The sequence below is a fragment of the Lipotes vexillifer genome, unplaced genomic scaffold (genome assembly GCF_000442215.2).
Source record: "Lipotes vexillifer unplaced genomic scaffold, Lipotes_vexillifer_v1.1 scaffold1226, whole genome shotgun sequence".
NCBI classification, from domain to species: Eukaryota; Metazoa; Chordata; class Mammalia; order Artiodactyla; family Lipotidae; genus Lipotes; species Lipotes vexillifer.
The window spans coordinates 212,695-225,879 of record NW_006784227.1 but is presented as its reverse complement, the minus strand read 5'-3'; the positions used below and the strand labels follow the sequence as shown (position 1 = coordinate 225,879).

At 41.3% G+C, this 13,185-nt stretch overlaps 1 protein-coding gene across 1 annotated transcript in view; it reads left to right on the top strand.

The window, feature by feature from the left end:
* The window catches only part of COL12A1 (collagen type XII alpha 1 chain), a 118,780-nt gene that overhangs the window by 66,405 nt on the left and 39,190 nt on the right, over nt 1–13,185 (top strand). Inside the window, exons 35-42 of the mRNA XM_007456595.1 lie at nt 826–955; nt 1,590–1,732; nt 3,425–3,554; nt 5,316–5,435; nt 6,536–6,682; nt 7,894–8,010; nt 8,161–8,307; nt 8,839–8,913. Coding sequence (XP_007456657.1) covers nt 826–955; nt 1,590–1,732; nt 3,425–3,554; nt 5,316–5,435; nt 6,536–6,682; nt 7,894–8,010; nt 8,161–8,307; nt 8,839–8,913 — 1,009 coding nt within the window. The remainder of the gene's footprint in view (nt 1–825; nt 956–1,589; nt 1,733–3,424; nt 3,555–5,315; nt 5,436–6,535; nt 6,683–7,893; nt 8,011–8,160; nt 8,308–8,838; nt 8,914–13,185) is intronic.

Here is a 13,185-nt window from a genome sequence, read left to right as displayed (position 1 = left end):
GTTAAAAAAAAAAAAAAAAAAAAAAAAGCCCCAGCAGTGAATGCAAATCATTGCTAGACCTTGTCAGTATGGGCTTTTGTTGTAACATACACGTCTTTGTTATGAAAATACCTTAAAGTTTGCCTTCATTGGCTCTTAACAAGTTGCCCAATCTATCTTCAATCCATAGTACTATGCAGTTTTCTAAGTAGATTAATAATTTTGAGATCAGAAATTACTAATTGGACAAGGGATAGAACACCTACGGGAAAGTAAATTTATAGACTAATTTAATTTACAAGTCTTTACCAAAATAAGCAATGACAGTGAACAAAGGTAAACAAATGAGGAGTGATAGATGTGTTCTGTAAGGATATTGATTTGTATGTCCCTGTGTATGGTAGGACACATTCAGACAGTACTGCCCTTATCCATTGCATGGAGTAGCTCTCTATTTTACTGGTGTGTGTGTGTGTGTGTGTGTGTGTGTGTGTGTGTGTGTGTGTGTGTGTGTATGTGGTCCCTTTTCTTATGTGTATCTAACATTCGGGATGCTTTTGGGTAACTATCATGAGCCCTGGATGTTGTATTTGAGAACCTTTATCATGAACACAAATGGGAGTTACTAAGGGTCAAGTATGAGCTAACTTTTTTGGAGAGGAAATTTCTCAGGATAAATTGCCCTTAACAGCGTGGCTTGGACAGATCTCATGAGGCAGCACAGAAGGTGGTTTCTGCTGTGCTGGGCTCAGCCTTTTACTGTAAACATTATGATGCTGACTAATAAAAGACTCGGTAAGCACTTGGGCTGTGGTCAAGCAGAATCTGGTGTGTCCTCCCCTCCAGATCGTGGTGCCAGGAAATACCCGCACGGTGCACTTGGAGCGGCTGATTCCGGACACACCCTATTCCGTGAACATCGTTGCCCTCTACTCGGATGCAGAGGGGACTCCCAGCCCCGCCCAGGGCCGCACGTGTGAGGCGGAAGTCCTTTCTCCACTGGGTTCCCTTGTGACTTGGGGCGGGAGGCCCGGGGGGGCGTGGTGGTGAGTGAGGAGTGTGGGGAATCGCCTCTACCTTGTGCAGGTGAGGGGAGCGCTGGGTTGCCCACAGTCACGTTCAGCCTGGAGCCTTGGGCCCACGACTGCCCTCCCAGCTGAGTGACATCGTTTGGCCGTTTTCTCATCTGGACCCCAGTTAAGGAGGGGTTTCTTCCCTTCTTCTGCCTGCGATGGGTCTTCTCACCAACTGGGCACTTTGCAAGTGTTAGGGCGCAGCCTCTCTGTTTCATTAAACAGGAGGTGCTTATAGCAGTTAAAATAATCCCTTTCTCTCCCAGTCTGTACTTTCACGTTCAAACCTAGCTCTCTGTCACTGGAAGTTCAGCGTGTAATCGTAGCTCTGAATGCAGCACTTTCTACTGGTTATGGTTTCACATTAGAGCCGTAGATGTGTATTTCATCATAAGGGAGTAAGCAACCCAGAGAGTCGTGAAGTACCGGGGTACAGTTACTCTGCCCTGGGCTCCGTTCTTTCATGCCCCTCCATCCACCCCTGTGTCCACTATGGTCACAGACAGGAAACTAACTCCATTGTATTTATTTATTTAGTACCACGAAGTGGACCAAGAAATCTGAGAGTCTTTGGGGAGACACCCAACAGCCTCTCGGTAGCCTGGGACCACGCTGATGGGCCGGTTCAGCAATACAGGATCATTTATTCTCCCACCGTTGGTGACCCAATTGATGAATATGTGAGTCTGTTACTCATTCATCTGAGCATTTTGTAATCTCTTACCTGGTTGGAGGGTGAAAGGAAGCTTTCTTCTTTAGGAAGTGCTGTGATTACAGTTGAGTCTTTCTCTGATGTGTTATTGGGGCCACCTGCACGATCAGTATCTTTGGGCTCATTTCTCTTCTAAACACAGGTTGAAAAGTTATCTTATCTCATAAAAATGTGTATTTCTAACTATCTAATTATACCATAGGAACTGAGTCGGTGAAACATGATACCTATTATTCTGAGCTACCTAACTTAACGTTCGAGTTATGTGACTCTAAATCTTAACCTTTTTTTTTTTTTTTTTGCGGTACGTGGGCCTCTCACTGTTGTGGCCTCTCCCGTTGCGGAGCACAGGCTCCGGACGCGCAGGCTCAGCGGCCATGGCTCACGGGCCCAGCCGCTCCGCGGCACGCGGGATCTTCCCGGACCGGGGCACGAACCCACGTCCCCTGCATCGGCAGGCGGACTCTCAACCACTGCGCCACTAGGGAAGCCCCAAGCTCCTATTTTTATTAATCAGAAACCCATGTAACTGCCATTTAAGAGTTTCTGATCAAGATGGGGTAATCGGTATTACCGCACTTAGTTTGCCAAAGCAGAGAAGCTCCTGCTTTAGTGTTTATTCAACCTTGCCATGGCAAATACGCAATTTCCTGTCACTTTCTGAACACATTAAAAATGTAATTTCCCTCCCAATTCACCATTTGGAATTAGGGGACTCCGCTCTGGAATTCATGGTTTAAGTGATCCCTGCTTTTTGTAGAAGCAAAGCATAGAGTTGGAAGAGAGACTGAGAGGTCTGTCTGGTTCATTTGCTCTTCGTGGGGGCAGCTGAATGTATTTTCCATTTCCTCTTTTTCCCCTAATTAATATTAGCAAAACTGATACTTTTTTTTAATATAAATTTATTTATTTTATGTTTGGCTGCGCTGGGTCTTCGTTGCTGCACGCGGGCTTTCTTTAGTTGCGGTGAGCTGGGACTACTCTTCGTTGCGGTGCGCGGGCTTCTCATTGTGGTGACTTCTCGTTGTGGAGCGCAGGCTCAGTAGTTGTGGCTCGCAGGCTCAGTAGCTGTGGCTCATGGGCTTAGTTGCTCCGTGACATGTGGGATCTTCCCGGACCAGGGCTCGAACCTGTGTCCCCTCCATTGGCAGGCGGATTCTTAACCACTGCACCACCAGGGAAGCCAAAACTGATGCTCTTGAGGACAGAAACTGAGTCCACTTTTGCTCCCCAGTGGGCTCCCAGCGGCTGGTACCACACCTGGCCCACGGTGGGCGCAGGGTGCATATTTGTGGAAGGAGTACCACGAAACTGACACACGTGGAGGAGTGGGGAAGGAGGGGAGCGCAGTGGTGCTCAGTCACGTGTGTGGAGGTGCTGTACGAGATACTGCCTTTCAACCTCACGGCTTCCATCCTTCCTTCTGAGACGCTGAGCCACAAGACTGGGAGGTGGCTGATGCGGCATTTGAGCTGAGACCTGCCTGACTCGAAAACCATTTCTCTTGCTGCACAGTGGTAGACAGTTTGCCTCGCCCTGAGCATTGTGCAAGAAAAAGAAACCATGAAGAAAACACTACTGTTTATGGGAATACATACAAAAGTATTGATCTGGAAGTCCTCTAGCTGATGATAACTTCATAATTTAACTTCCCCTGCAGACCACTGTCCCAGGCAGAAGAAACAATGTAATGCTACAGCCCCTGCAATCTGATACCCCATATAAAATTACTGTTATTGCTGTTTATGAAGATGGAGATGGTACCCATTTGACAGGAAATGGAAGAACTGGTAAATGTCTTAAACCTTTTATAATCTTTAAAGTTGGTAGTATTTGAGTAGATACATCTCAGACACTCCATTAATACTGCATTAACATTTGTATTAGATATTGAATTTTGTCAGAATGGTATGACAATGGAATGTGTTACTAACTTTTTAAAGGTCCTCTGAAAGAAGGAAAATGAGACAGAAATCTGCATATTTTGCTTTGCTTGAGATAGCTTTATTCTTTGGAAAACCACTGCTTAGTCACTGAATAATGTTTTAGTTTGTGTGGTATCAGTTAAGGCTGTAGCTGTTAACTCAGTCTTAAGTGTCAGCAAAAAAGACCCCGTCACCATAGAATCTTAAGTCATGAAAAAGAAGCAGGATGATTGGTAATCATCTTCTGTCTTTACAAATTTAGCTTTTTTAAAAAAAATATTTTTTCTATTGTACTAATGGATTACCAGGGTTCAGGCCCCTTTTCTAGCCTGCGTGGGTAGCAGTTTCTTATGGTTTAGATCAAAAGCTTCTCTAATTTGGTTGCTGGAATCATCTGAGGACCTTTAAAAAGGCTTACACCTGGACGCCACCCCGAGAGATACTGATGTTAATGGTCTAGACGTGGTCCAGACCTGCCGAAGTTCTAGTGCACAGCCAAAGTTGAGAGTCCCTGGCTGAGCGTGAAGGTGGGCTGGGCCATGGGTCCGCTGGGTTCCATTACTGGGAGACATGGGCAAGACACTTTTCCACTTCGTTCAGCAAAAATCCACTTAAGTAACATGATTTCAGGCTCCTTGCTACACTTAGTTGCCCAAACTCTTTTTCTACTTAAATGATCTTGACCACATTACAGGATTTGGGAGAGGTAACATTTGAAAACTCCTGAGAGAAAAGCAGGACCAGAGTGTTTCAGCTCAGCCTTTGGAGGCCAGGAATTTGTATATTTATTGACACCTGTTGTCTACAGGACTGAGTCAACACAGACTCCATCTAGCGACTCAAGATGATTTTAATTCAACAGCTTCCCATTTTCACTCTTCCCTTAGGTTTCAGAATATATTTTGGTATTTTTCTGGAGGAAATGCTGTATTTCAGAATTCTGTGCTTAATCAAGAACATGCAAAAGTCTCTACTAGATCTTCAGTTTCTAGGAAGGGCCAAAGCCACTTCTGGCTTCTCTTGTAAAAAAGTTTTTGAAGTTAAGTTCTTGTTTGTGTAATGCTGTGAATAAAAACTCAGTGGCTGACTAACAGGCTACCTCACAGCATTGATCTAATAGGGGATAGAGTTGGGTAGTACTCTGGAGGTGTGAGGATTTACTCTAGGTTATGTTGGTAGAGGTTATAGTGGTGCTGGGGAAGAACCTCGTTTTGGTCACTAGCTTGCTGTGTGGTCTTGGGCAAATCATATCTTATCTTTGTGATAAGACGGTTGGATTAAATAGTCTGTAAATCATTGTTTTTGGCTCTAACAATCTGTGATCTATAACATTCAAAAAAATGGTATGAGATCTCTTTTACTTTTTATAATTCTGAATCCAGTTCTAGAAATCACCGGTTCCTGAGTCCATTTGATTTGCTGTTTGAATTTGGAAAACTACTAAGCTTTCTGTTGAACATTTCAATACGTTTTAATTGTTTTCCAGAGCGGGACAATATGGGATATTATTAATTTGCTCTCATGAGGCTGCAGTGTCAATATTCATGGTCAATACTCATAAAGCTCTGTGCTCTCTCCTCGTTTGTCAATAAAAGGTCAGTAACGTGTGCCAATATTTGTTTTCAGTGGGATTACTTCCTCCTCAGAACATACACATCTCAGATGAATGGTATACGAGATTCAGAGTGTCCTGGGATCCTTCACCATCTCCCGTTCTTGGATATAAAATTGTGTATAAGCCAGTGGGTAAGGAAGCACCTTTATCATCTTAGAAATGCATTGGAGGGTTATTTGTGCATGAGGGTGTTCTTTGTTGTATCCCCCATGACTAGATTCTCCTGATAGCTCAGTTATCACATCAGGTCCTCTCCTACCAGAGGTAACGTTTCTGGAAATAGTATTTAAGCCAATGGTCTAAAGTATCATTGTTACTATGGGTTTAGAGGCAGCTCCCATTAATCTGCATGACGAAAACATCTGATCTGGTTCATAAAATTGCACAAATTGAAGCTGTGTTCAGACAACCTATATGTTATTATGATTGTGAAAGAATGAGTACTTAATTAGTATAAACTTGTGTATTTTTCCCATTAGGTCAAGGTATTATTCCATTTGGGGCATGGGCATTTTAGTTTATTCACAACAGGCTTTCTTTTGGCTTCCCACTGACACTTTCACCTAAATGGATATCCCCTCTATTAAATTATTCACCATCTGTGTTTCCATCTTCTGTCTATATGTTTAGCAAAATGGAAGCAAAATACTTTTATAGTAAATTTGCTGGGGTATCTTCCATGCACCCAGGAAGGATGTGAACTAGAAAAAAATAAAGGAGAGAAGGCAAGTGTAAGGATATGTGAGCGTGTGTAAGAAATGGAGAGGGAACTTCAAGGTGGAGGACTTTCAGTAACCACACTGCACGGAACGGGGTGGGAGATAGACGTTCTTAAATCATCTCTACAACAGAAAAATGTTCATTGAGCACCAGTATGTACAAAGCACTATGCTGGCAAACTGGAGCTTAAAGAAGAGGCTTGAGAGTCTAGAGTAGTTGATGGTGTGATGATTTATTCGTTAAAGGAACATTAATTACACACACGCTACATTCATTAGTACACTTGCTAGCTACTGTGCTATGCTTTGAGAATAACAAGGAAAAGGATTCGGTCTCTGCCTACAGTTTTGTATTGACCATGTAATGCAGCGTGTGTTACGAGGAGCACCTGCATAAGGGCTATGGATTAATGGTGTTCATACTGTCGTTTGAGTATAAGTTATTTGATTTTAAGAAAAATTTGAGACTAGGGATGGCATATGTCTATGTATTTTTGTGATTGTTATTAAAGGTTCCAATGAGCCCATGGAGGTCTTTGTTGGAGAAATGACATCATACACGTTACACAATCTCAGCCCCAGCACCACCTATGACGTGAATGTTTACGCGCAGTATGATTCTGGTCTCAGTGTCCCTCTGACGGACCAAGGCACTACCTGTGAGTCACGTAGCTTTTTGTGGTTGTCAGAAAAAGTGTAGTATAAATGACCAGGTCCGTCTGTTTTAATTTCCTTTCTTTCTTTTTCTTACGCATGTTTCCTCGGCATTGAGTAGGTAACTGTTTTGTGTCCAGCTAAACAAATACTTACGTCATTTAATCAAGTATACAAAATGTATGATGAGATATGTTTGTTTCAGAGAAGATACATTTTGAATTTTAAAAGATAAAAATTATAAAAATTATGATTTTATCCATGTGGGATGCTATGTGGTTTTTCCTGACATTTGATGTTAAACATATATTATCTAAATGTATTGATCTAATTGAAAGTTTTCACATAAATGCCATGATGACTGATTCAGCTTGCAGATAGATTTTGTTGTCATCAAGTGCTTTAATGGCTATTTGAGGACTTAGCAGATAGCCTTTCAGAAATTTTTAAAAATTATTTTTCATGAGGTGTCATTGACATTCATTGTGTTGAGAGGGGCTATAGGCAGACCTCGTTTCATTGCACTTGGCTTTATTGTGCTTGGTGGATGCTGTGTTTTTTTTAATAAATTGAAGGTTTGCGGCAACCCCGCACAGAGCTAGTCTACTGGTGCCATTTTTCCATCAGTATTTGCTCACTTCATGTCTCTGTGTCAATATTTCACACTTTTTCATTGTTATTATGTTTGTTATGGTGATTGGAGATCAGTAATCTTTGATGTTACTATTGCAAAAAGATTACAATTCATTGGAGGCTCAAATGATGGTTAACAGTTTTTAGCAATAAAGTATTTTTAATGAAGGTATGAACATTATTTTTTTAGACATAACACTACTGCACACTTAATAAACTACGGTATAGTGTAAACATAACTTTTATGCACTGGGAAATCAAAATATTTGTGTCACTCGCTTTATTGTACCAATATTTGCTATATTCTGGTGGTCTGAAACTGAATTTGCAGTATCTCAGAGCTATGCCTGAATGTGGATTTTCCTTCCCTTGAAAATCAGTCATAGAAGGGGAGGTCGGTTTTGACAATACCATGTTTTCGTGTTTGTTTCATGTCTGTTTCTTATGAAGAAACAATGTGAGACTTTAGACATTATTTTTTTCAGCCACAGTGGAAGTTTTAAAATTGTGTTGTGATTAAAAGTATGCTTTTTTTGCCTTTATTTATGAAGTAAATCTCTTTCTTTCTGTCCTTCTTTTGTAGTATATTTGAATGTGACAGATCTGAAAACTTACCAGGTCGGGTGGGATACATTCTGTGTTAGATGGTCAGCTCACCGGGCAGCCACTTCCTACAGGCTAAAACTAAGCCCTGCAGATGGTACGTGTGCAAAAAAATGACCTGGAGCACATAGTAGCCACATTTAAAACTTCAGTAAAGGTGTCATTCTATTTATAAAATGATGTATCAAAATGTCTTTAAATATAATTACTGGTGACACTGGCATTTTTCCTCTGCTGTCCTAATCAGGAACAAGAGGACAGGAAATTACAGTGCGTGGATCAGAAACCAGTCACTGTTTCACTGGCCTGTCACCAGACACTGATTATGGCGTCACTGTCTTTGTGCAGACACCAAATCTTGAGGGACCAGGTGTCTCTGTCAAAGAACATACTAGTAAGTGTTTGAGTAATCTGGGGAGTCTCTGTAAGGCTTCAGAGTAGGATGCTCTGGGTGTGGGAGACATAAGTGACTCCTGTGTGGCACTTCTCCTTACGAGCAGCAATAGTGACATGATGGCAGGTCCTTGAAGTGGCGTCTACAGCTGGTTCAGCACCTTTGTCTGCAGCAGATCCATGCTGCCCTGTTAGAGTTGGCGTAACTGTAAGGAAAGACCTAAAGGAGAGAGAGCTGGCTCTAGCTGACAGTGAGAAGGTGCACATGGATCCGTATTAGTGACCTCTGCTCATCTGACTGTATCTGAAGGTCTTACGTTCTCCCTTTGCATCTGGGCTTTGCTTCGTGCTGCTGTAGTCAATGTTGAGTGACTACCAATGGTACCAATTTTGGCTAAGATAGGATTCCCAGTATGTCAGTGCCCATGACACTTGATTTGTTATCGAGGACTGAAGTGGCTCTAAAAATTTACTTTCTGAGATATGAAATGTGCACATGTTGCGTTTTTCTAATTATTATTTTTAATTCTAGCTGTAAAACCAACAGAAGCTCCTACAGAGCCGCCTACACCTCCTCCCCCTCCCACGATTCCACCAGCCCGGGAAGGTAAGTACAGCCATTAGGCAATGCATTCAGCTGATCGGGATTGATAGCCTTCTTACTTATGCAGTTGATATAGAACATTTCTGACCTATTATTCCTGCTAAAGAGTTTTTCAATTAAAGGCAAAGATTACCAGTCATTTGCTCTTCTGCTCCAGGCCCATTTTAGTGTGAATGAAACCAGCCATAGGGCTTCCCTGGTGGCGCAGTGGTTGAGAATCTGCCTGCCGATGCAGGGGACACAGGTTCGAGCCCTGGTCCGGGAAGATCCCACATGCCGTGGAGCAGCTGGGCCCGTGAGCCACAACTACTGAGCCTGCGCGTCCGGAGCCTGTGCTCCGCAACAAGAGAGGCCGCGACAGTGAGAGGCCCGCACACTGCGATGAAGAGTGGCCCCCGCTCGCCGCAACTAGAGAAAGCCCTCGCACAGAAACGAAGACCCAACACAGCCAAAAATAAATTAATAAACAAACCAATGAACCGACATTAAAACAAACAAACAAACAAACAAAAACCCAGTCATAAACCACTCTGCCTCTTCAGCTGGAACTCTGTTTCCTCGATTTTGCAGATGAAGGTCTAGGAGTGCCTTAAATAATCCATTGTCACATGGAGGGCATTTCTTTCTTGTGGCTGCTGGCATCAACAGGCACTGGGGACCTTTTGGGCTAAATTTGCAGCATAACCCCTGGGGCCTTTGGCTTTGGAATTCCTGGCTTCTGACCTGAGAAGGGCCCCGGATTCCACAAAGCTAAACTATTTCCATTCACCAAAGTTGGAGACATAATTGTCCCTTGTAGTAAACTGGTAAAAAGACATAGACTGAGCTGTTAAGATTGGTGTCTCAGTAGTTTGGGGGCAATGCTCGGCGCTTCATCAAATTAAGTTTTAGCTAATTAACTACCGGTCTATTGTTTTCCCACATTCTGTTTCCAACATTTCATTGAAAGTATTTTTCTTTTCTCTTAGAAGGCTCTAGAAGGTTATGGCTCTTAAGCCTACTAAAGAAGTAAAATTAAAAATTAAAAGTGTATTATTATAGGGTAAAATAGTAGTGTGTTTCTTTAGACTGTTGAAAGGAATTCAGTAAATATTTTTGGCTTAAAGACATGTTAAGCAAGACCAAAAGACAACCCTCAGAATGGGAGAAAATATTTGCAAACGAAGCAACGGACAAAGGATTAATCTCCAAAATATACAAGCAGCTCATGCAGCTCAATATCAAAAAAAACAAACAACCCAATCCAAAAAGGGGCAAAAGACCTAAATAGACATTTCTCCAAAGCAGACATGCAGATGGTCAAGAGGCACATGAAAAGCTGCTCCACATCACTAATTATTAGAGAAATGCAAACCAAAACTACAGTGAGGTATCACCTCACACTGGTCAGAATGGCCATCATCCAAAAATCTACAAACAGTAAATGCTGGAGAGGGTGTGGAGAAAGGGGAAGCCTCTTGCACTGTTGGTGGGAATGTAAATTGATACAGCCACTATGGAGACCAGTATGGAGGTTCCTTAAAAAGCTAAAAATAGAACTACCATGTGACCCAGCAATGCCACTCCTGGGCATATACCCAGAGAAAACCATAATTCAAAAAGAGACATGTACCGCAATGTTCATTGCAGCTATTTACAATACTATTTACGATAGCCAGGACATGGAAGCAACCTAAATGTCCATCAACAGAGGAATGGATAAAGAAGATGTGGTACGTATATACAATGGAATGTTACTCAGCCATAAAAAGGAAATTGTGCCATTTGCAGAGGCGTGGATGGACCTAGAGACTGTCATACAGAGTGAAGTAAGTCAGAAAGAGAAAAACAAATATCGTATGTTAACGCATCTATGTGGAATCTAGAAAAATAGTACAGATGAACCTATTTACAAAGCAGAAATTGAGACACAGACGTAGAGAACAAACGTGTGGACACCAAGGGGGGGAAGGGGGTGGGATAAATTGGGAGATTGGGATTCAACATATATACACTACTATGTATACAATAGATAAATGAGAACCTACTGTATAGCACAGGGAAAAAAAAAAAAGAGGGTACAATCTGTTTGTAGGGCATATATTAAGTTTACTTTAAAAATGCATTCCACTGTACAGTAGGTGCAGACAAATACTGTTTGATTCCACTTAAATGAAGTACCTAGAACAGTCAAATTCGTAGAGTCAGAAAGTACATTGGTAGATGCCAGGGGCAGGAGGGCAATGGGGGGTGGGGAAGGGGAATGGGGAGTTAGTGTTTAGTGGGGACAGAGTTTCAGTTGAGGAAGGTAAAAAATTAGGGAGATGGATGATGGTGAGAGTTGCACAGCAATGTGAAGGTATTTAGTGCCACTGAACTGTATAGTTAAATGTGGTTAAAATAGTATGTCTTATATTATGTGGCTTTTACCACGATAAAAAAACATTTTAAAAAATGGATCATAAACCCACATATAATAATTAATCTATAAACCTATGTGTCTTTGTGACCTGAAATTAGGCCAAGATTTCTTCAATATCACACCAAAAATGTGAGCAAAGAAATAATTGATAAATTGTGCTTCATCAAAATTAAGAACTTTGAACAACATTGTTAAGAGAATGAGAAGACAATTCGCAGATTAGGAGAAAATATTTACAAATCACATAATCTAAAATACTTATATCCATATTACATAAATAATTCTCAAATCACAGTAATAAAAATACAAACAACCCAATTTTAATAAGTGAGGAAAAAATTTGAAAAGACATTTTACCAAAGAAGATATATGAATGCTCAGTATCAGTCATTAGAGACATGCAAGCCAAAACCACAATGAGATACCACTACACCTGTTAGAATGTCTAAAATTAAAATGACCATGTGTTGGCAAAGACGTAGAGTAACTAGAACCGTCATACACTGCTGGTGGGAGTGTAGAATGTATAACTACACTGGAAACAGCTTGGCAGTTTCTTAAAGTTGAACATAAACCTACGGTATCACACAGTCATTTCATTACAAGGTGCTAAACCAAGAGAAATGAAAGCATATGTTCACACAAAGACTTCTACATGAATATTCATAGCAGTTTTATTTGTAAGAGAAAAAAAATAGGTAATTGGAAAAAAAACAGGAAATGACCCAAATGTTCACCAAAAAGTGAAATAATAAGCAATAATGGAATAAATGGAATTCTTCTCAGCAAGAGAAAGGAACAAGCTATTGTTAAACGCAACAGCATAGATGAATCTCCAAATGATGATGCTGGGTGCAAGATGCCTGAGGAAAAAAAAAAGATACTGTCTGATTCCGTTTACATAAAATTCTGGAAAACTCAAATTAATCTATCATGTCAAAGGAGATCAGTGATTTTCTGGGGATGGGAAGGGGTGTGGAGAAGACTGACAGGGAGAGACTATTATAAAAGGACACCAGTGAACTTTTGGGGGTGATGGATATGTTTGTTACCTTTTTGGTGGTAATGACTTACTTCTCTGGTGTATTCGTATTCCACAACAAACAAGATTGTGAATTTTGAAAAAAAAAAAGACACATTAAGGTTTTTTTCTTAATAGGCAGTTTTAGGTTCACAGCAAATTTGAGCTGAAAGTACACAGAAGTCCCGACATGCCCTGCCCCCTCACATGCACAGCCTCCCTCCACTCTCAACATCCCCCCTGCCAACCCGGAGTGGGACGTTTGATACATCCTGTGAACCTATATTGGCACATCTTTATCACCAAAGTCCATATTTACATTAGGGTTTATTCTTGGTGTTATACATTCTACACGGTAAGTTTTTATCACTAAAATGTTAAATTTTTATTTTCAGAATTTTTAGCTTTCAAGTCTGAAGATTCTAATTAAAGGTGTTTCTTTATTTTATTCCATCCCTTCCCTCCCTCCATATGATTCTAGTGGCCTAATTTAAAATGAAAAGACACCTTATCTACACCAAGTCTTTGATAATTATATACAAAAATCTCCAAACCCACTGAGGGCTCTTCTTAAGTTCTGAACATGGTTGTTTTTTCACTTGATTTCCTCCTTAGTTATTGTTTGAAGCTCCTTGAAGAATCCCATGAGGAGGGAGCATATATGTTTGCAGAATGACCAGATGGAGTAATTCCAGAGCAGAAATTGAGGGCCAGTTAGACTAGCGCTTTTCAGACTTCACTGTGCACGTGAATCATCGGGCACCTTGCTACTGTTGATTCCGTTGCAGGAAGTCTGGGGTGGGCCCCAGGACTCTGCATTTCTATCAGGCTCCCAGGCGATGCATTGCTGCTG